This window comes from Mastomys coucha, unplaced genomic scaffold (assembly GCF_008632895.1).
Source record: "Mastomys coucha isolate ucsf_1 unplaced genomic scaffold, UCSF_Mcou_1 pScaffold8, whole genome shotgun sequence".
In the NCBI taxonomy this organism is placed as follows: domain Eukaryota; kingdom Metazoa; phylum Chordata; class Mammalia; order Rodentia; family Muridae; genus Mastomys; species Mastomys coucha.
Genome location: NW_022196914.1, coordinates 5,544,068 through 5,567,558, shown reverse-complemented (window position 1 = coordinate 5,567,558; position 23,491 = coordinate 5,544,068). Strand labels below are relative to the sequence as shown.

Genomic DNA, 23,491 nt, shown 5'->3' with positions numbered 1-23,491 from the left:
AAGTGCAATACTGTTACTTGCTGTGACTTTTCTACACTGCATTCTTGACTCTTCTTTCATTCCTACCTTGGAATTATTTAGGGGTGTGCTTTCAAAAGGAATAGAGGAAAGGGAATGTGTGTTTTTCTGCAGGAAGCACCTTCAGGAGATTCCGGACCAGAGTAGCAACGTCACCACGAGCTTCACGTGGGGATGGGATTCCAGCAAGACTTCTGAACTGCTGTCAGGCATGGGTGTCTCTGCGTTGGAGAAGGAAGAGGTGGACAGTGAGAACATCCCACATGGACTGCTCTCAAACCTCGGCCACCCCCAGAGCCCTCCAAGGAAACGAGTAAAGAGCAAAGGGAGTGACAAAGACTTTGTGATCATCCGTCGGCCTAAACTCAATCGAGAGAACTTTCCAGGTAACACATGGCACTAAGATTCAAATTGTGTAAGTAATGGAGTGAACTATTTTGTTTTAACTAAATTGGTCGAATTATTTCCTTGGGGGAATCTTTTGGATCGGTGCCTAAAATTGCCTAGTTTGGAAGTGTTGCAGTGAAATGGATTCCAGTCATTAAGTCTTCAGGAATCTTGGTTGGTCTTTATCTTGTGGTCAACAATTGACTTGAAACTTTTAACCCATGAGGCAGCATTCTTGCCCTTTTCTTTAGAAGGGAATCTTCCCGCTCAAAGTCCAGCTCAGCACACTGATTGATATATGGGAACAGAAGCAGGGATCTTAGAGGGTCCCCTTTTGCCTCTAATATACTTATTTGTATCCGAGCAAACTTTGTATCAATAATCACTTAGGTTGTTGGTAGGCACATTAGGAAGGTAAATGTTAATCTAAGTAGAAGAGACTTAGACTGCTCCACTTGCAAACAGGCCCTTGGGGGTGTGGTGCTTCTGTTAGTGTGGCATTGCATCCACAGTCATTAACCCTGAAACTTGTTCTCATCCTCTCTGCCCCCTTGTATCCAGCTAGTCACTGTGTCTTTCATTCTTGTGTGGCAGCTGGCTCAAGCATTCATCATCTCTTCCTGAATTATTGTAACAGATTTAGAATGTCAGTATTCTCAGTTCTGTCTCCTGGAGGCAGAGTAGACCGATGAAACCAGAGTTTACATGAAATTATTCTCTCAGTAGTAACTCCCATTCCCTGATTTCTTAAGCATTTTTTAAATAAGTGCCTCCTGGGTGGATCCAGGCTCAAGGACTGGTAGCCTTAGGGTAAACATAATCTATTGACCTGAGGCATTGTCGGGGTTTCCCCACCCCACCCCCCTAGTGATTTAAAATAGTGATTCAGGGCCGGGTGCGTGCCTTTAATCCCAGCACTTGGGAAGCAGAGGCAGGCAGGTTTCTGAGTTTGAGGCCAGCCTGGTCTACAGAGTGAGTTCCAGGACAGCCAGGGCTATACAGAGAAACTCTGTTCAAAAGAGTGATTCAGGAAGTGTTTCTGAGAGCACACTGCCCTACACAGTATAGTGCTTTGTATAATAGCAGTGAACAAAACAGACATATCTTAGAGCTTCCATTCTAGTGAGGAAATACTAAAAGTACAATGGATATGGCACTTTGTGTAATGTGTTAGACCAATGTGGCTAAAAACAACGGGGTCAAGCTAAGGAAGAATGGAAGTCCTGGAATCTGAAGATAGATTGCAAACTGGGTATTGGCTGAAACCCTTAATTGGGCTGTGACCTTTTAGGCAAAGACAAGGAGGGGAGAGTGTAGGAGTATGGCATGAAAATGTCCCTTGGTATAAGGAACCTAAAGCAAAGGGAACAGCCATTTAAAATGCTGGAAAAAGGGATGGGCCCTATAGGAAAAGCAGAGTGGGAGTGTACAAAGTAAGAAAAGGTACACACCCTTTGGTGGGGCTGATCTTTTCTCATTGGAACGACTCACTCCTCTTCCCTTGTTCTGTTTTGTTCTGTTTAGACAGAGTTTTTCTATTTGTCATGTAATTCACTCTATAGACCAGGCTGGCCTCCAACTCAGAGATCTGCCTGCCTCGAGTACTGGGATTAAAAGAGTGGATCATTGGCACCCTGGCTCATTGAACCCTTTAAAGGGACACATTGGTTAGCTGAGGTTGAACTGTATCAGGTAGAGGATAGACAATAGACCCCTAGAAATTTATTTATAGGTGTCGGGGAATGATAAACTGTGGTCAAATGCTGTATATATTCTAACTTTATAGACAATGGGATGAGAGCAATGGAAGAGGTGAACAAAGTCTAAACTGAAATTGGGTGAGGAGTGGAAAAACAGATTGAAGAAAACATCAGAGTAAAATCTTGCAGAGCCAGTGTAAAGAAATATATTCTTCGGTCCTTCCTTCTGGCACTGTCTGCAGATAGGATGGTGAGCTGATCGGTGGCTTGCATTAAAATACCTGTTTTGTAGTCTCCTGTGGTGTTGCATGCCTTTGAACCCAGCTCTCAGGTGGTGGCGGAAGCAGGCAGATCTTTGTGAACTGGAAGCTAGCTGGCCTATACAGTGAGTTCCAGGATAGCCAGGGCTACATAATGAGACTCAAAAAAAAAAAAAAAAAATCTGTTTGGCTTCTGAAAACTTTAGTAGGAAAGGGAGTTGTCTTCAAATTGTAGCATGTGGGTCCACATTAATGCCAGGTATGGTGACACGTATCTCTAGGCCCAGCTTAGGAGGCTGAAGTCAGAGGATGGGGATTTCTGGAAGGCATGAGCTTCACAGTAAGGCAGTCTCAAAATTGGAAACAACTGAATAAATAATAATATATGAGATTAACTAGAGGGGTATGGAAGTAAGTTCAGACAAATCTGCATTTAAGTCTTGATGCTGCCATTAGGAGCTGCCTTGGGAAGTTACTTGAGCTTTCTGGGCCTTAGTTTCCTTATCTGTGAAATGGAACAACAATCTTTTTCTTTAAAACTTAACATGACCCTTATTTTTAGAGCCTGGGTTTTTAACAGTAGCAATTTGGTGTTGGACCAACCAAATATGGTGAGAGAGAGAGAGAGATCCTGCTAAGATGAACAGATTTTGATTAACTTGCCCATTGTGCATAGCTTCGGTTATAAAATGTGACTGCTCTGTGCTGTTGCACATCCACGTGTTCACAGATAGAAGTCGAGAGTCATCTTTGAAGCAAAGCACTATGACTATGAGGACCAGACAGAAGATAAGGGAGGGTTGCTGTCTCCTAGGAGTTTCAAAATGGAGTTGAGGAGGAAAGGCAAAATATATAGAAGCTCGCCCGCAGCCATATGTTGGCCAGGAAGACTGAGGTGTTAGTAGCTCCGACCCTGAGTGTCCTTGGGGCTGGAAGGAGGGAAGGAGCCCCTTGTGCAAGAGTGACTCATTTCCTATCCCAGTGGATGTGTGGAGTCCTTGTCCACTAAGCAAAGTGAAGGTATGGGGGAGAGAGGAACTGAACTGGTCCAATCAATGAGTCTACATTTCTTTTTTCTGGTTTTGTTTGTTTGGTTTCAGTTTTCAAGACAGGGTTTCTCTGTGTAGCCCTGGGTGTTCTGGACTTTGTAGACTAGGCTGGCCTTGACTTCTCAGAGATCCTCCAGCTTCTGCCTTCTAAGTGCTAGGATTAAAGGTTTGCACCATCACCCTTTTTTTTTTTTCTTTTTTTTTTTAAAGACCAATCTTGAATACCTCTGATTAATCTGGTATTCACTATATAGTCTTGAAATCTCAGCATTTCTCCTGCTTCACCCTACCTTACAAGTGCTGTAAGATGTGAGGTATACCTGACCACCCTCCCTTCTTTTAATATTCTCTCAGCTTATAATCCAGGTTGACCTTGAACTCATGGTGATCTTGTCTTCAGTGTCCCTAGTACTTGGATTATAGTCAGCACAGAAATAAGCCTAGACTTTAAGATTGATGCTTAATACGGCTATCTAAGAGAGGAAAAAAATCATGGCTTTCAGAGTTTTCATGATCTAGGAGACAAAGAAGGCAATGGCATACATTTCCGCATGGATTGACTTTCATGAGCATCCCCTTGTTAATTGCTGTGGATGAGAAGTAAGTCTATGGTGTAAGCTGAGAGACAGCTGCTACAGAAGAGTGCCACCGAGCTCCCGGAAGCAAGCATAGGCCTCCAGTGTAGCTAGATTCTTATCCCAGGGAGTTTTGCATGCAGTTGTCAGGACAGGTGGCTAATAACCCTGCCAGGATTAGAGCCAGACAGGCTATGCCTGCTGTACACAGATCTGGTGACTAGCCCAAGGCTTTTGTTGGTTCTTTGCTAAACAAGCTTTCAGCACGGGTTGCATTCCAGCCTCACATCTGGCAACTAAATTCCTCTGCATCTGTTTCTGTGGGATGATTAAAGCTATGTGACCATCATATAGCAGGGCAGTTCTGGCTGTCTCTCGGGGCCAGGCCAGTGTACAGAAGGAGTTGGGAGGAAATAGGAAACAGTTCAGAAATGGAACCAGGGCAATCGCATCTTATTTATGGTCCTTAAATGCCTGTTCCTTGTCTTTTAAATAGGTGAGCACTATGAAATTGTGCTTGAACTAATGTGTTGAATAGCTCTTCCGTGACTGTTGAGCCACTTCAATTCCAGAGCCACCAAAGGCTCTCTCTCAGACTAAAACTCCAAAGTTCAGACTGTATCAGAATCCACAAGGAGTCCTGTTCAAAGTGCAGAATTCCAAAGGTGCAGATCCAAGAATTTCTTTAGCCTGAGAATCTGTGTTTTCAGTACCCCAAAGCAAACATTTGTCCCCCTATACTTTTCTTTTTAGCTAGTAAGAAATATATTTTATATTGCAATACGTGTATTTGAAACAAGAGTTTCATAGAATTATCATTCCCCTTTCCTTAAGCTATTATCTGTTCTATTTCACTCCATTCTTGAGATAATAACAATAATGGTAAGGGTGGCAAGGTGGCTCCACACATAAAGGCATTTGACATCAATACTGAGTTCCTGCCTTCCCTCTCTTGAACCCACAAGGTAGGAGATAGCCAACTACTGTAACATCCTCCACACCCTACCCTTGCTTGCACAAGAGAAATAAAATGTTTTGTTCAAAGCAAAATAGAAGTAGTAGTAATAGTAGTAGTAGTAGTAGCAGCAGCAGCAGCAAGCCTACTAAATTGATTGCCAGCCCCACCAGCTCCCAAATCTTTGTTCTATAGGAGTCATTGTGGGGACACTTCAGTCATCTTTGCTTGCTTTATAAGTTTCATTCCACCTTTTTATTTTTATTTATCACTTTGAGACTAGGTACCCCTTTATCACCATGGCTAAACTCACTATTTGGTTGGCTTCACACATTGCACGGACTTCCTGACTCTTCCTGCCAAATGCTGAGATTATGAGGGCCGGAGAGATGGTTCAGCGGTTAAGAGCACTCGTTGTTCTTCCAGAGGTCCTGAGTTCAATTCCCAGCAACGACATGGTGGCTCACAACCATCTGTAATGTGATTTGATGCCCTCTTGTGGCATGCAGGTGTACATGCAGATAGAGCACCCATGTACAATAAATAAGTCTTTAAATTTAAAACAATGCTGAGATTATGGATATGCACCACCAGTTCTGGCATAGCAAACGTAATACTGTTGTAGGTATTGGGACTATTTAGTAACGATGAGTAAAAAGTCCAACTTTGGTAGCTTGGTTGCCCTTTTTTATTTCTTTATTATTTCTCATATCCCACAAGTGTGAGAAAGTAGTAGAAATAAAAGGGTATGGGTCTGAGTGGTACAATCATTAATTTTGCTGTTTTTTTTTTTTTTCCTATCTGGCCCACTGTACCCAAAATACAAATATATATATATATTTGTGTGTGTGTGTGTGTGTGTGTGTGTGTGTGTGTGTGTGTGTGTATTTTGTTTTTTCGAGTCAGGGTTTCTCTGTGTAGCCCTAGCTGTCCTGGAACTCACTCTGTAGACCAGGCTGGCCTTGAACTCAGAAATCCACCTGCCTCTGCCTCTCAAGTGTTAGGATTAAAGGTGTGTGCCACCACTGCCTGGCAAAATACACATATATTAACATCTAGTACAGCCTCTATGGTTTGTGAGAAGTGAGGGAACATTCACATAGGGTGGCAGAAATCTGTGCAGTTAGTTTTCTAGGGGGAAAGCACAATAATGTAATATTAGAGTGTAATGTGCCATCAAAAGTAAGCCAGTAAAAGTGGCCAAAATGTGAGCACTCTTGATAAAGTAAAATATAAAAAAAATAGACATTAGTATCAGGGTCTCGGTGCCTTCTTCTATAATGCAATTTGATTATATAAGGGTAAGTAGAGGGACACTGTGTATATATGCGTTTTCATAAGTGTTTGTGTATTGGTTTTTTTGAGACTATAGTCCTGGTGGTCCTTGAATCTCTGACTCTTCCTGTCTCTTGAACACTGAAATTTTAGTTATGTACACAGAGCCCAGCTGAAAAGCAATCTTAAAAGTCGGAATATGGAAGGCTACATGTGACTAAGCAGTAAAGGGCATCTACTACTACCTTCAAAAAGCTCCATATCCAGTTCTTAATAGCAACTCTAGTTCCAGAAGATCCAACACCTCTGGCCTCTTTGGGCAACTCACTTAGGCATACATGCTCATAAACATACACGTGCATGCATATAATTAAAATCAGTTCTTTTTTTTTTTTAATCAAAATTTTGGATGTCATTAGAATCATTTTGAATATGCAGTTTGAACCTTGAGTGTTGGTGATCTGAGAAATGAGCAGATCAAAATAAGACAAGTTAGCCATACTATAAGGGTCAAGTGCTTATAACTCCTCCACACCCCTCTTTCCCAAGGAGGTTGAAAGGCGTGGGGCGTGGGCTAACGAGGAAGCTTGTTTTCATCTAAGAAGAAACTGGTAGCAGTGCTGCTTAGCCACTTTCTATGCCACTTTCTATGCCACTAGTGGGAAGCCTTGGTGGGTTTTGCAGATCAAAGTGGAGTAGAGACCCCCTCTGGCTAGTCCGCTCTTGTGCTTGCAAACAGACCAGGCAGCCATGTTGTCAAGAATCCAGGAAACAGATGGCTGATGTTTTGAGAATTAAATATGGCAAATACAATTAGATTAAGTGTATCGTGGCCTGGATTTTAGCCACCAGCACAGCTACTGAAGACAACTTTCTGCCCCATTCATCTGCTGGGACAGCAGCCAATTCCAGTCTCATCTACTTCCACCCAGGGGCCCCAGAACTGGGTTGTCCTGTATCGTCAACTGATTGGAGTGCTGGGCTACATAATTTTTTGGACTGCTGCTCCTCCCATTTGATGCTAAACTCATTGGTACATTGCAGCATTTAGCAGTGTTCTCTGCCACCAGAAACATCATCAAGCTTCTGCCTCTTGTGACCTTGTACTTCTACTTTGGGGAATGAGAATTTAGAAACCCAAGTTTGCCTCTTGGTTCTGCCCACTTCCTAATAATTAATGTTGCCTTTGTGAAATCATTTGGTTTCATTGAAATAAATGTCCTCATACATAAAAATGAGAGTAATAATTATATATATATGTGTGTGTGTATATATAGGTTGCAGCAAAGTCAGTGGATTTTAACAAAATAGAGAGTTTTTAGGGCTTCTAGTAGATAGCAGTTTTCACTGTTGTGTTATACATTTATTTAATGGTCCATTTGCTACTGAAGCTATTGAAAATGAGCTGTATCTCATACCCAGCTCCCAAAACTAGTTCATTAAACAAAAACCACTCATGATAAGTTTGTCACAAGCCCATCTATTATTGTTCAAATGAGGAAACTGGTCTTATGAGGCTGATTATAGTCTTGCCTGTATTTAAAATAAAGCCAACATTCTTCCCTGAAGTGTTAGTTATTCCTCCATGAAATATCAGTGCTTTCTAATATTCAATTTCAGGTTCTGTTCTTAAAACTGATATAGTTGGCTAAAGAAGGTTAGCCAGTCACATTAAGCATTAACAGAAATAAAAGGTCCGATGCACTTAGCAAATATTTATCAAGTTCCAATTACATGCTAGCCATTGCACATTGTCCAAACATGGGTGTGGGTCTTTGGTGGTGACTTCTCAGAACAAGTGTCTTAAGCTTAATCTGGGATACGCTGTACTACAAATTCCTCCTTCCATTGGACTGTTTTCTTGCAAGGCTTTGATGCCTGGCTCTGCTGCCTTTGCATTCAGCACTATGCTACACTTTCCTCCTATCATGTGATCATTTCTTACTGTTTTGTTTTGTTTTGTTTTTCTCTCTCTGCTTTCTTAGAACTTCCTCATAAAATAGCAAACACCAAATGAGGTCATACAGTCATACATTTCTGAGCGTGCTTCTCTAATTTCCCTCCCCAAGTGATCTTTATTGGACGATGTTGTTGGCTGACCCATCATCCCTTGCAGCTCACCCTTTCCTTAGTTCCCAATGCTTTCTCCTGAGCACAGATGCAACTGTGCCTGAGGGCTTTCTCTGGGCAGGAAAGCTGAGGAGTTAACAATCCTCAGCAACTCTGGGGCCCAGAGTTGACAATCAACAGCACTTGATGGAGTCATACTCCAGCTCCCATACCCTCTGGTGAGACAGCTCAGAGGCAGGTTCCAGATGGTCTCCTGGAACCCCTGAAGGTTTAAAGCGGTTTCCATGGCAACAGCCTGCCTGTTAACATGCCATAGCTGGCCTCTCTCAGCTGGCGTCTGTCTTCCCCACTTCTCCAGTCCTTCCTGTCATTAAGTGCCAGATAAACTCCTTGAAGTCAGACCTGGATCTGCTTCTGGAGATTGTCAGCTCAGATAGAGGGAGATGTGGGGTTTGGGCTTGAGTAAATTCCTTGCAGCATGACCAGGCCCTCCTCTGATCATAGGTTTTTGCCTGTTCATGCAAATCCAAACTAGCCTACTTCCTAGTATGAAAAGAAAAAAAAAAGTACAGAAGGAATAAGTGCTGATTTCTTGGGGGAGAGCGGGGGAGTCTGGACAGGAAAGATTGCCTCTGTACTGCAATCTTTACATCTTCTCCACACTGACAGCTTTGCCAGGCAGATCTGTGTATCGTTATTCCTACAGATAGAAAACAGACCTAGAGAGACTCAGTTACTCAGCATCCTAGGGGCAACACGGCTGGGCTTCCCATGAGGACAGAGTCCTTCCTTTAGTAGGGTAAGTCTCAGGTCCACCAGGGATCTGACAGGATGGTCTTTGTAGATCAGAGTGAAATCTCAACTTGCATCACCTGGGAGATAGAGCCAAGAGAATCAGGAATTCACGATAGATCAGAGCTCAGCCACATAGTAGGTTCAAGGCTAGCAGAGTACAGGGAACCCCATCTCCCACACTGAACTTGGGTAAAGAACAAAAGAGACTGACAGCAGTGGGCCTTGATTGAGCACTGAGGAGCCTTCCCTGACGACCCTTCTGCCCCAGATGCTGCCTAGAGTTGTGGGCCCTCCTGTAGCAGGACATGATAGTGCCTTTGTCTCTCAGCTTCTGAATCGAATAAGGATCTGGGCATGCTTAGCTTATTTCGTATCCCAAGAACAAACCTTGGGATGGAATTGATCATTCAGTAAATATATGAATGGATCAAATTTTACTTCCTAGTCTGTAAAACAAATCAGATTTTCCTTAGCAAGATCTTGTGGACGTGGGAGGCCTAAACAGATGAGTCAGTACTGAAATCATGTACACAAGTGACCTTCATTGGTCATGAGGCTTCCCTTAGGGGGAGGTCATTAGTAGCATTATTTTTAATGAATGGCATCTAGGTGCAACCCAGACTGACTTAGCCTAAGGATTACAGGAGGCTCCAATGGCTGGAACACACTTCTAAATAAGCAACAGATTAAAGAGTGAGTTGAGCCATCGCAGGTTGAACCTTGTGCCTTAGCAATGTGGACACAGGCTGAGTGTCTGGCTCTGTTGAAAGAGTGCAGTTGAAAGACAGGCAGGATTTGTCTCAGAGAGATAGTCCAGGAAGACTGCCAGGGGCAGCAGCCCACCCTCAGTGCCCTTCTCCACTGCAGTCTCTTCCCTCCTCATGGTACCTGCTTCACGTATGTGCTCTGTAAGCTCCATAGATCTTACTAATGCAGGTCCCATTCTACTCTTGGGGACAGGAAGGTAGAGAGCCTCGAATTAGGTCAGCTGTAGATAGGATGGTGGAAGAGCCACCTAGAAACCACTTCTCTAAGACAAAGCTACATTAACCTTCCTCCCACTCCCGTCTGCTGTGATCACAGCCTCACTGATCTTTCCAGAACTACAATGAACCTCTGGCAATTCTGTGCTCACACCATCTAGTAGTTCCTGTTAAATGGAAGCCGAAGGACTTTCTCTATAGCTCCCCCACTCCCCTGCTTCTCATTCCATTTCCCACTACTACCCTTCTTAGCTCTGTTCTTCAGAGCAAGCATGCCTGTTGTGGGGTCCAGAACACAGATCCGGTGCTTACTTCATTACCTAGGTCTATTCCGACTCAGTGATCACTGCCCCAGGAACACCCTTCGCCCACCACAGTGCTCAAACGTAATGGCTGTGCCTGAGTTTCACTTCCTGGCTGAGTTTTTCTTCATAGCTGGCATTCTTTTTGTAATGTGTCACAGAATGTACTTGTTTTGTGTATAATTGTCCATTTCCTCCATAGCACGTCTGCTTTATGAAGGTAAGGTCTTTCAATGTTCTTATTTTGTCTGCTGATCTTCCCTTGACACCTGAGATGATACTTGGCACCATAAGTAGTAGAGAATCTTGAAATACTTGTTGGATTAAGAAGTGAAAGCCAGGCAGTGGTGGCGAAAGCCTTTTTAATCCCAGCATTCGGGAGGCAGAGACAGAAGGATCTCTGAGTTTGGGGCCAGTCTGACCTACAGAGTGAATTCCAGGACAGCCAAAGCTACACAGAAAAACCCTGTCTCAACCCCCTCAACCATCCCCCTCCCCCCCCCAAAAAAAGGAGAAAGCAGAAGGAAGAGAAGAACATCCTTTCAAAGTTGCTTCTTTAGGTGCGTGGGCTGGGATGTACTTTTTGTACTCCCAGGGAAGGGGCATTTGCCTTTTATAGAAGTCCACACCTGAGAAAAGAGAACTTCCTTTGTGGCTTCAAGCATCACAATTATTGGGTAGCTGGGGACTTGCTCTGTGCCGGGGCTAATCAAGTTGTCTCTGCCAGTGGTTGACCAACCTGGTACCAAGGGGAAAATATTCTTGTTCCTCGAATCTCACTGCTAAGAAAGTGGGACACTCACGGCAGCCCCTGTCTTAGGGATTTTTCTGTTTCTGTGATAACTATCATGACCCAGACAACCTACAGAAGAAAGAGTTTGTTTGGGCTTATAGGTCAGATGGGAAAAGGGTCATTAATGGCAGGGATAGCAGGGAGTCCTTGAGAGCAAGCAGCAGATATGGCAACCGGAAAGGCTGAGAGCTCACACCTTGTTCTCAAGCAGGAAGCAGAGAAAGCTGCCTAGGAGTGGTCTGGGGCTTTGAAACCTCAAAGTCCACCTAAGTCAGGTGCTTCATACCTACCCAGACAGTGCCACCAACTTGGAACCAAAATTCAGATGTTCAGGACTATAGGGGACAATCTCATTCAAACCACCACAGTATATTTGTAAGTCAGTGTGTACCACAGAAAAATAAATGGGAGTTTGAAGGATTCCGTTTGGTTGAAACTCCCTTTAAGCTGTGTGGCGTGTGCTTGATACATGCTGGTGCATGATCAATGCTTGGCGGGACTCCGTGACTTTGACAGTGAAGAATCCAGAGATGGAAACCCTGTTTTGCTTCCTTGCAGGTGTCTCCTGGGACTCCCTTCCAGATGAGTTACTGCTTGGGATCTTTTCCTGTCTGTGCCTCCCTGAGCTGCTGAGAGTCTCTGGGGTTTGCAAGAGGTGGTACCGCCTCTCGTGAGTATTGTTCACCCTTTTGAGCATAGAGAGAGGAGGGAAGGAAGAGGGTTATGTACTCATTTGAGTCTGCTGAAACCATCAACCACACCATAGAACATAGCTGCCCTAAGCCAATCCAACCCCTTTTTACTGTCATTAGAAGTCAGTGAAGTCGCTTGACAGTCAGATGGAGCAGTCTTCTGTAGGTTACGCTTACCCTATTTCTAATAGCCTCTTCACCCTATGTTCAATTCTACACTTGTTTGCCAGGGATATACCAGTTTGGGCCAGGTGGTGTGCTGAGAGCAAAGGAGGTCTGGAGGGTGGTACGATGGCCCAGTACTGAGGACTCTGCTGGGAGCACAGAGGAAGGGTACAAGTCTCTGACCGTGGACAGTCTGAGCCCAGCGTCTTTTACATATGTTCTCCATGACTTGAACAAGTTACCTGTCAGCTCTGAGCCTGGCTATGCTGGGTATAAGATAGCCATAATTGACCCTTCATCATGGGATACTCATGAGGATAACATGAAAGGTGCCCGTACCTTGCCTGGATCATGGGCATGCTGAGCCAGAGCCATTGGAGGTAGTCTTAGCTGGTTCTTGGCTGGACTTAAAGTGTGTGTCTGTAAATGGTATAAAGCAGGAAGACAGTAGCAGGCATGAAATAAGGAATGACTTTGTTGTTGTTCTGTGGCATGCTCAGGATTATACCCAGTGCCTCAGATGAGGCAAGAGCTTTTATCACTGAGCTACATACACCCCCAGGCCTAAGCCTACGCAGCTGTCTTAGCAGATGAGAAGGTTTCCATAGCACTGGCTACATTTCATTTCCACCAATGGGACTTTTTTTTTTCCCCCACCTGGTAATGCATTTTTTTCAAACCATGCAAAAAAATTAACCTTTATAAATATAAAGTTGCAAATATTTCAGGTATGCAATCTCTGTTTTACTGTAGGTGTATGTTACTAGATAACTACTGTACTCAAGCAAATTAACATAACCGTAATCTTGCGTAGTTACTTTTTACAGGTGTGAGTGTAGCTAAAGCACCTAAAACATACTCTTTAGCATGAATTCCCAAGTGCAGAACAATATTACTCTCAAAACTTGTTTATTCTCTGTACCTTTGGCCACCTAGTACCTTTGACCTACATCTTCCCTTTGGTCCGGCAATCTCCATTGTCCTAGAATAGTAACTGACAAAGTAATTTAAGCTTTCCTATAGGTTAAAATGATAATTTTGAATTATTCTGGCCTATGAGTTGAAGAAACTACAGGGTCAAGAACACTCCTTGGTGAATTGAACCTTAAAGTAAGACTGAGGTCTTGTTGGCTCCCCAGCCTTAACCGCTACGTGTTATGTTTGGCTTAGGGCTGAATCCATCTTCCCTTTCCAGGTTAGCACTGTGTTAGGTTGGAACTTCGGGGCGTGTCCTGGGTTATTCTAGAAAAGTAAGCTGCTGTTTACTTCTTTGAAAGGAGAGACAAATTGAGGTCTGAGATAATCAGAGAATGATCTGCTGTCACTTTATTTTATTTTATCTTATTTTAGAGGTAGATTTCAGTATGGACAAAAGAAAGATACAAAGTATGCCACTTTCTTAAGGATATCAGATGTATGGCCTGTCTTTTAAATACCTTTTTAAATAGTCAAATCACATATTAGCAAAGTGTTGTAGAAAAACTAATTCAAAACTGGCCAGCGAGTGTTTATTTCAAATGTGTTTAAGAGAGAAAATTTCTGGTGCGCTAAAGCATTTAGAATGCTTCCTCATGCACTTGCACTTAATGGTTTCTCTTGCTTCCTTAATTGAATTCAACTATGGACATTACTTGAATTACAGTGAGACATCACATCACATACAGACACACACACACACACACACACACACACACACACACACACACACACGGCATTTACTTACACAGTCATAGACAAGTAAACAAAAATAATGCTTTAAAAAGAAACACTGAAGTTCAGTCTATATTTGTAATGTATGTGTGTGTGTATTTATGTTAGAAAATACATTTAATCTAGTATTTCCCTCTAGCATTAATATAAATATGTATATACACTCGTACATGTATGCAAATATGGAACAGAGCCAGCCCTTGACTTTTCCCTGGCTGTGTGATTGATGTTTCCCGTAAAATTATACCTATTATAATTCCTTCATTTATATTTTCATGAGACTTTTGGTAATTGTGGCAACCTGTCAACACTTTGCAGAACTAGAAATCAGGACCATTTAGGAAGTTTGGAAACTATGCACCTTGTAATAAGCATTTTTAAGAGACTTTTAAACTTGTCAAATTACACTTAGTGATAGGCTTTTGTTCTCTGGCTCCAGGTTATTAGCATTTCTAGCTTTAGCATATTAATAACCTACAGAAAGAAAGATGGGAGTGTATTGCTACTCTGACCAAGAAATGTTTAGTATTTCATAGTCAGCTTGGAAACAAAAGCTTTTCAGATTTGCTTTAAAGAAGTCCAGTGGCCATGTTTTCTGTGTTAGTCGTGACTTTTAAGGGTCCCCAAAATTGGCTTTGGCCAACTTACGAAATGAAGCATCTGTCTCTGTTTTAGGCTCGATGAGTCTCTCTGGCAGTCCCTAGACCTTGCGGGTAAAAATCTGCACCCAGACGTGACTGTGCGCTTGCTCTCTCGAGGGGTGGTCGCCTTCCGCTGCCCACGATCATTTATGGAGCAGCCGCTGGGTGAAAGCTTCAGGTAAAGAGGACTGGCCGGAGGTGGGGACAGCTCACACTCCTGTTTTCCTTGTCGAACAGTATGTGATCGATCTGTGCCTCATTCATGCCTACTTCCATCCCTCTGCCCATCCTTAACAGAGCGGGGCAATATTTCCATAACAGCATCATGGGCTTTCCGTCCTATCACAGACAGATTTGCAACCTGAAAAAAAAATGGCCTTTTTTTTGTTTTGTTTTGTAGGCTGTTTTGAGAAAGTACTTCTCTGGTACTACAAAGTATGGAATACTAAGTTTTTATGCTATTTGATGCCTCAGAAGAATAGCTAGATACAGAAGAGAAAAGCAAGCTGAAAACAGTAGAGCATTTCTCAATTCTAGTACCTTCCCCTGCTTTCCATGGTCCATTTCCTCTCCCGATGCTTTTATTTCCTGCCATTCTGTTTCTCCTCAGCCTCTCCTTGTGTCCGATCCAGGATTTGTCCTCCTCCTTCTCCACATGTTCTCAGACATGTTGTATCCTGTTGTACCCACATTTATGCTCAGAATTCTCAGACCCTTACATTAGTCTGGTCCTCTTCAAAATTCTTAGGGTTTTTTTTTTGTTTTGTTTTGTTTTGTTTTGTTTTGTTTTTTTGGTGTTTTTGTTTGTTTGGGTTTTTTTTTGTTTTTCAAGACAGGGTTTCTCTGTGTATGTAGCAGTCTGGCTGCCTCTGCCTCCCACGTGCTAGGATTAAAGGCCACTGCCTGGCCAAAATTCTTAGTTTTAATTACCGAAAAGCTTCCATACCTGAACTTGAGTACTTTGATATTAGCATATCTAAAAGCAAAAGAGGCCTCCCATTAAAACTGGTTCCTCCACTGTCCTCCTCTTAGTAAACATGTTGTTACTCAGCCACTCAACCCCAACCAGCAGCCGGGAGTCATCCTAGGCTTACCACACTCCCTGGGCACGTGGATCTAGCTCATTCTCATGATACCTACCTTTTATGAGTACAACCGTGTTGGCAGCAACATCTGCACTTGGCAAATCTTGAATTTGAAAAATGATTGAGGATGGGAATTAGCTAGAAGCAATTTGTTTTATGACTAGCTCTTTGTTATTTAAAATATGTATTTAGTCTTGTGTGTGATTTGCTGTCATGTAGGGACAGGAAGGGGTCAGATGGGATCTGAGTGTACTTATGTGAGTCACCTCACAGGGCCTCTTATCTCTCCTGTATACAGCTCTCTCCGGGTACAGCACATGGACCTGTCGAACTCGGTGATAAATGTGTCAAACCTCCACAGGATTCTGTCCGAGTGCTCCAAGCTGCAGAATCTAAGCCTGGAAGGCCTGCAGCTCTCAGATCCCATTGTCAAGTGAGTGGTACCTGAAGTATGTCATAAAGATAGTTGCTTTGTATGGCAATGTTTCTTATATATGACCACAGTATCCTTATGTCCGTGTCCAGAAGGACATACTAAATAACCAGAACTGTCTAAGATATTCAAGGCAGCAGACATTTGAATGCTAACCATATGCCAGAGCCTTCTCTAGGTGTGAGAGAAAAGGGGCGAACGGTATGTGGTCTGTGCCTCATTCGTGGGTGAGGCAGATAATTACAGGGCAGAGTGTTGGTTAAATGCATTGCTGGTCATGCGACAACATACACTGGGGGTGGAGGGGGGAGGATTATAATTGAATACAAGGAGGCAGGCTTCTCAAAGTACTGACTGGTAGGCTGGCCATTGACGATATTGAGGTAGGAGATCTCCAGAGCAATAGGACAGAAGAAGCAGCCTCAGTAAAACTACTGCCATTCTGAATGCCTCACCAGCTGGTAGTAGCTGGAGCCCAGACATAAGGGAGATGAGGAGGATCTTGGCTTTAGAATAATGGCCTTCGGTGGAGCCTCTGGTAGTCTGCAAAGAGACCATGAAGCATGGTGCATCATGGTTCTGGAAATGGAAGAGCCGTGTCAGATGGCAATGTATTTGATTAGTTTGCTAGTTACATACATGTTAGGCCATTGCACTATTCAGATGAGAAAAGAGGAAGCCTGATAGGAAGACTGGAACAAGAGTGCTAGCACATTGTGTGGTACACGCTAAGCTAAGCCTAATTCTGAGAGCAAGCGGTAAGCACTCATCCTTTCCCCATCTGTGAAAACTGAGGCCCGGAAAGGCTGGGTCGCTTGTCCCACGTTCACACAGTTAATCAAACCAAACGGAGATTTAACACCAGAACAATAGCTCGTCATCACTGAGGTTCCCTAAGAGGAGAAGGCAAGCCTTTTAATGTAAAAGATACACTCACTGGTGTTTCTTATGCATTTATACTGCAAGTACTTTGCAAATCCTTCAGTACATTATGTCTTTTAACCTTTCCAACCCCAGCAAGAAGATGCTCTTGCCAGTTTGCAGATGCGTAGCCAAAGCAAGTCACTCAGCTGTGTGTGATAGAGATTTTTAAGCCCATTTCTGACTCAAAATCTGTGTCCTTGATTACAATTACACACACATGCACACTTACCAGGACTCACTATTGATGCAGTTTATTCTGGCATTTCTCTTTTCTAGTACTCTTGCGCAGAATGAAAACTTGGTGCGACTAAACCTCTGTGGGTGCTCTGGATTTTCCGAATCTGCTGTGGCCACTCTGCTAAGCAGCTGTTCCAGGTGGGAAAGCTGTTCCAGATCTGAGCTGTCACAGTTAAGCTTTGCCCCTGGGTGTCTGGCTGGACTTTTGAGTGGCACCACATTCTTGACTTGAGCAGTGTGGTACCTTTGCTACTTTCAGACTAAACTCAGTTTGTTTGTAAGGGAGGGGTATTTGGATAGTGTTCCCTTTTCTCTGCTGTTAAAGGGAAATGAAGGAAATGTATTTACCAGTGTGATTGATTTCTATTTATAGCTAACTAAACCAAGTTTAATATGGGTGACCCCCTTTTACATCTTTTCTAATAATGTCAGTGCATGCACTGCTCAGTGAGAGGAGGCATGAGCTCAGGACGCACAGTAGCATCTCTCCGTCTTTCTGCAATGATACCATTCGTAACTATGCCTCCTTAGTGATCTGTCGGCGTGAGTCCCCCTTGGATCAGAATATGAGGCAGACAAAATCTATAGCCCTACATTCAGTCAGCAGAGATGCAAAAGGAGGGAGGTAGATGTTGACTTTGAAACTTTCACCGACTCTCCTAGCAGGCATTTCTATAGCGTCCTCTGTGGGTTTTATAAAACATTCCAGTCGATAGCTGTCAGTGCTTTTTTGACAACAGCATAGCTGTTTGAGAAAGAAACATATAGGCTACCGTTTTCAACCTGCATTCCCAGAAGGAGGGCTGTTCGCCAGGGCCTTTGTTCAGATCACCTGGGAACTTGCAGGGAATGGGTGTTTAGAGAAAGAAATGCCTTTCAAATGAACAACACAAGTGGTCTTTGTGTGAAGTGGTCAGCAATCTGGCTTTCCGTTTCCATGTGTTCAGCTTAGGTCACCCTTGTCCTTCTGGTGGATTCATGCTTTCCTTCTTATCCTTCCTTCATGCAGACTGGATGAACTAAATCTCTCCTGGTGCTTTGACTTTACTGAGAAGCATGTGCAAGCAGCTGTGGCCCATTTACCAGACACCATCACCCAACTGAACCTCAGTGGCTACCGAAAGAACCTCCAGAAAACAGGTTAGAGCCTCCGGGCCTGGGCCACTAAGGCTTATGGCAGGCTTGGGAAGTGTCTCCCTGCATGGCAGGCTTGGGAAGTGTCTCCCTGCATGGCAGGCTTGGGAAGTGTCTCCCTGCATGGCCGGCTTGTGCAGTGCCTCCCTGCATGGCCGGCTTGTGCAGTGTCTGCTACCTGCTTGTCTCCCTTAGTCCAGTGTGCAAGTTGTTTGGGGTCAGCAGAGGGTTGTTCGTCAGAAGAGTTAGGAAGAGGTAAATGGCTTCTGACCTGGAAGCGAGCTGTGCATCTGGGTCCTATATGATGAGTCCTTTTACAGCTGTGAGATCAAGGTCAACACTGGGTGACTGACCACCTCAGTAGTTCTCCACCTTTGTTTTTTAACCTTTGATGTATGTGGGTCTTCTGCCTGTGTTCATGCCTGTATCCCACATGCTAGTAGTGCCTGCAGCAGTGTCAGACCTTCTGCAATTGGAGTTCCAGACCCCTTGTTGCCATGTGGTTTCTAGGAACCAAACTCCGGTCCTTTGCAAGAGCAACAAGTGCTCTTAGCCACTGATCCGCCTTTCCAGTCCTTCTACCTTATTTTTTGAGACCGGGTCTCAGTGACCCTGGAGCTCACTGATTTTGCTAGACTGACTGGCAAGCACGCCAAGGAATCCTCTTTTGTCTATTTGTGTCTATTTGCCCGGTCCTGAGGTTACAGGTGAATGCTGCATATGCTACACTTTACTGACGGAACCACTCCCCAGTCCCAGAACTGGTTTTAGTAAAGCAAAACCATTACTATGCAGACCCCAATGTAAATGCAGGTAAATGTAATTAAAGTCAGCCCTCTGAATCTATGGGCTCTGCATAGAGATTCAACCATTAAGATCAAAAATAATCAGGAAAAACTACTGCATCTGTATTGAACATCTAAGAACTTTTCTTGGCATGAGTCACAGATCAGTTGAGTGGACTCCTCACACAGCATTAGATATAAGTAAGCAGACAAGATGTGCATAGTGACTTCAGTGTCCTTGGATTTGAGCATCTAAATGGTAACCTGGAATCATTCCCCAAGGAGTACAAAAGCTGGACTTGACTGAGAAGTGTTTTTCATCTAGGAGCAAGCTTGGCCCACAAAGGAATGGTTTTGATGGTCTCAGGGCAGGTATGCTGCTGCCATCTAGTGGTCAGAAGCCAGAACTGCTGTTGAACAGCACAGGAAGCCAGCAAAATGTCAACACTGTTACAATCGAAAAATCCTGCTAGAAACCTACTAAGTTAGCATTTACACCTTTAACTTTTTAATTCATCTAAAAGACAATGTGGGTGAACACAGGCATTTCAAGTCAGGCGGAAAACAGCCATAGTGTTGGTAAAGCTGACACTTGGCTATGTTTTGTGCTGTGTGTGTGTAACACTGAGAGTCTTAATTTGCACAGATAAGAGGCTTCAAAAGGAATGATGTTTGTTATTGTCCTTGTTATTCAACAACTCCATAGCTCAGTCTCTGGCTAATATTTAATCTAGCTACACAAAGCCAAATTAATTTAGGTACTAAAACCAACCCTGCCTGGTGTCTTGAGAGTGGCATTAGCTCACCCTGGGGATAGGTAATTTGCTTATTGAATTTTTATTATGTTTAAAAAGATGTGAACCAAACATCTTGAAATGCCTCTTAACATTTAGGTAGCATTTGGAAACTATTTCTCTGGGGCTTAATAAAAAAAAAGATGTGTCAGACTATAACATTATTGGTCTTGAGGAGTGGCCAGAGATCTACATTTGAACCACCGTCATTGCAGATGCCTTTCTTCAGACAGAGGCAGAGTAGACCTGTAAAAGCTGCAGCCATGTCTTGATTTCCTATTACTCTCCTTATGCACTACATCAACCTTTTCCCTTTAAACACTTTAAATTCAAATTATAGAATTATATGGTTATTCTCAGAAATCAAGATAATTTAAAAATACACAAAACAAAACAGACACACCATGAGCAGACTTCCTGAATGCTATGAATGAAGCTGAGAATGTAGGGAAGAGAGTAAAGCAGAGGGGGTAGGTTGCCTGTAGTGCGAAGGGATACAGCAGTCTTTGTATAGAACAGTCAGGGAGGACCTCTGATCCTGCAAATACACGAATACATAGAAGTTTGTGGAAGAACATTCTGGAACTAGATGTAATGATCAAAGAGAAGACCTCTTATTTAAATGAGAAATACATAGGAGTTTGTGGGAGAACATTCTGGAGCAAAGGACCAGAAGTACAAAGGCCTTTGGTGTGAGAGCTAACGTATGAGGTGGTGGAAAGGTAAGGCTGCCAACACAGAAGGAAGAAGCTGTGGATATGCTGAGCGAGGCAGCTCCGTGACCTGACCTCCCCTTGGAACTATTCACTCTGGTGCTGCATTAAGAAAAGGATAGGGGCGCGGGGAGTGCAAACAGGGAGGACAGTTAGGAAACTAGGGTGGTAATGGTTGAAGTGCTAAGAAAGGATCAGATATGGGCACATTTGGGACGCTGGCATGACAGGATTCGATGACAGACTGGATGTGAGAAGTGAATAATACAGTTAGCTGTGATCTCCAAAGTTTGGCCTAAGACACTGGACCCATGACATTATCAGCTGCAGCACAGTTTAGGAAAGGGACAGATGCAGGGCAGAAACTTTTAGGCATCAATTTGGGTGACTACCACATGGCCAAATCAGTATGTTGAGAAAGATTTGAAAATACAAAATTAATGTAGGGAAAATATGACCACAGATACATCTATGAGAGTAAACCTCAAACATTACATGGAGTCATCTATTTTAAATAGGTTACATTTTAAAATTTGTTTTCCGCTTAAAAAGAAACTCAGTTTATGTCACCCTCCTACAAATTCTGCAAAGGTATATAATGCCAGTGCTCGCTCTAGCAGCAGGTAGCAGCCTGGTATATTTCCCTTCAAGCCTTTTTCTTTTTCTCTATTTGTATGAGGTTGTGTGTTTTGATTAGATTAAGATTACAGTGCCCTATGTATCTGCATGTTTTGTTTTGTTTTTCATGCAAAACATCTCCTGGCATTTGTTTTACATTTATTTATTTTGGAAATCGGAGGTTCTCAGGGAGTATATCATGGCTAATGTGTGGCAATCAGAGGCCTTGCTGAGTTTTGTTCCAGAAATGACCAAACTCGTGAAGCTTGACAGCGAGTGCTGCTGCTCCGAGCGTCCTGCCAGCTATTTCACTAGTATTTCTTGTTCCATCCTTCTGCAGATGTTTATGCTCTTGATGTATTATTTATCCTTAAGACTATTAACCTATTTAGCTTATGTTGAACACACCATTTTTCTGATACTTCTATATGATTAGCATGGCAGAGCGTTGATTGTTTTATTTTTGAGGCAGAGTGTCACTATCTAGCCCTGGTTGGCCTAGAACTGGCTATGTAGTCTATAATATGCAGCCATTCTTCAGCCTCTGCCTTCCTGGTCCTGGGCTTACAGGTGGTTTTTTTCTTTATGTGTAGACACTCTTTACCTGACCCAAGATTCCACAAGTAATTCATTGAAAGTTGCATTTAAAACCTGAATATATATGGGACTTATTGGGTTGTAATTTGAGTAGAAAACTCATTCTTACAGTTATAACAGAACAGTTTTTTAATAAGTAGTCCCTGATTCCTCACTGAACTGAAGAGACATGTTGATGCACTGCTGTTGGCCTTTATGTGCTGGCATTTGGTTTTGTCCAGGTTGTCTTCTGTTTGCTGTTATGAGTTGGGATCTCCTGTTCTTTTCAGCCAGTTACTTTGTTGCATAAATAGATGTTACCCAGGGGTTCCCACAGTTCCTTTAACATTTAGGGCAGTTTCCCAAGTGCTCTCTGGAAACTTCTATGTTGGGACAGTCTTGTGTAATACCAAACTTCTCTGACTGCCTTACCTCACACGCCACGCACGTCCTTTTTCTCCTGCCTTATTTAACAGTGACCGTGACCATGACATCTGCTTGATTTTTCTAGATCTTTGTACCATAATTAAACGATGCCCCAACCTCATCCGCCTCGACTTAAGGTACTGTTTTAGATCAAACATTTGTTGTTTATAAAATGGGGGAAGGATCTTGAGCAGGGATTAAGCAGTAGTACTCTCAATCCGAGTGGTTTTGAATCTTTCTTCCTTTTGGTTGCAGTGACAGTATCATGCTAAAGAATGACTGCTTTCCAGAATTTTTTCAACTCAACTACCTCCAACACCTCTCACTCAGCCGGTGCTATGATATAATACCTGATACTCTACTGTAAGTATGTTTTACATTTATGCTGGGAAAAAGCAGAGACCAAAACTTTAGATGAAATCCATCTTTAGATGGGTGTGTACATGTTAAGAACATGAACATTGATATTGATATGCCACAAAATGCCTGGGAAAGAATATCAAAGTAGTTCACAGAATGTTTGCTTAAAATATCCAGTGATCCTGAATTGACTGAGCTTATTACCAGCTACTATCTTGCTGTCAGCATCATGGTGGGTGTTAGAATGCTGTTTATCCTAGTGTCTGTGAAGGACTTACAAAAGGAAGCTTTTTCCTCTGAGGCACCCACTGAGAGCACGGAAGGCACTCCCAATGTGATTGGGAGACGTCTCCCATTCATTCTTAAAGCTTACAGAGAATTCCTATAATCTAATGATGGGCATCCCGGATGGTCAGAGAAGATGGACTGGCAGATGAGAAGAACTGGTATGTATGAGAGCCTGATGCTATCTAAACAGAGGACATATTATGTGGGTCTATGAAAGTTAAGAATCTTATCCAGGCATGCTTACTTCATTCCAAAGTCTTCCTTATAATAAATATAAATGTATAGCAGTTTCATTGAAAACCACAAGAGGTTAGAACCTTGCACTTTGCTGGGTGAGGAGACTATGGTACTATTTATCTTGCTATCAGAGTGCCAGTATTAATTCTTCCTCCCTAAAAATGGTGAATTTGAAAACAAATTATTTATTCCTCAAATAAATGGATTAGATCCGTTTCAGTAATAAATGATCTACAAAGAATTCAGTAAAATTGGGAAGTCTAGTAATTATGGAAAAATCAATCATTTTAACTAGTCTCATGAGCCTTAGCCTAGCTTGTATCCTGTTTAGAAAAAATACTACCTAAAAAAGATACAAATGTTGCAGTTCAAATTCACATGCATGGAACTCTGATACAAATCCCCACATCCAGAATTCTAGCTTTTAGAACTTCTTTTTTTTTCTTTTTTTTTTTATTAGATATTTTCTTTATTTACATGTGAATTTCTCCTTTCCCAGTTTCCCCTCCAA

General features: G+C 42.8%; 1 protein-coding gene and 1 long non-coding RNA gene across 3 annotated transcripts in view; one reads left to right on the top strand and one right to left on the bottom strand.

Moving 5' to 3' along the window:
• Skp2 (S-phase kinase associated protein 2) overlaps positions 1-23,491 on the top strand; it is a 29,295-nt gene that overhangs the window by 651 nt on the left and 5,153 nt on the right. Inside the window, exons 2-9 of one of the 2 annotated variants that reach the window (XM_031360539.1) lie at positions 133-404; positions 11,721-11,832; positions 14,405-14,548; positions 15,754-15,888; positions 17,089-17,187; positions 18,059-18,189; positions 22,181-22,232; positions 22,351-22,458. In XM_031360539.1, the coding sequence (XP_031216399.1) occupies positions 133-404; positions 11,721-11,832; positions 14,405-14,548; positions 15,754-15,888; positions 17,089-17,187; positions 18,059-18,189; positions 22,181-22,232; positions 22,351-22,458 (1,053 nt within the window). The remainder of the gene's footprint in view (positions 1-132; positions 405-11,720; positions 11,833-14,404; positions 14,549-15,753; positions 15,889-17,088; positions 17,188-18,058; positions 18,190-22,180; positions 22,233-22,350; positions 22,459-23,491) is intronic. The other variant, XM_031360540.1, reaches the window with a different exon arrangement.
• LOC116083773 overlaps positions 11,622-23,491 on the bottom strand; it is a 14,199-nt gene continuing 2,329 nt past the window's right edge. The window contains exons 2-3 of the long non-coding RNA XR_004115907.1: positions 12,359-12,439; positions 11,622-11,848 (exon numbers count right to left, since the gene is read on the bottom strand). This is a non-coding gene — a long non-coding RNA (uncharacterized LOC116083773). The remainder of the gene's footprint in view (positions 11,849-12,358; positions 12,440-23,491) is intronic.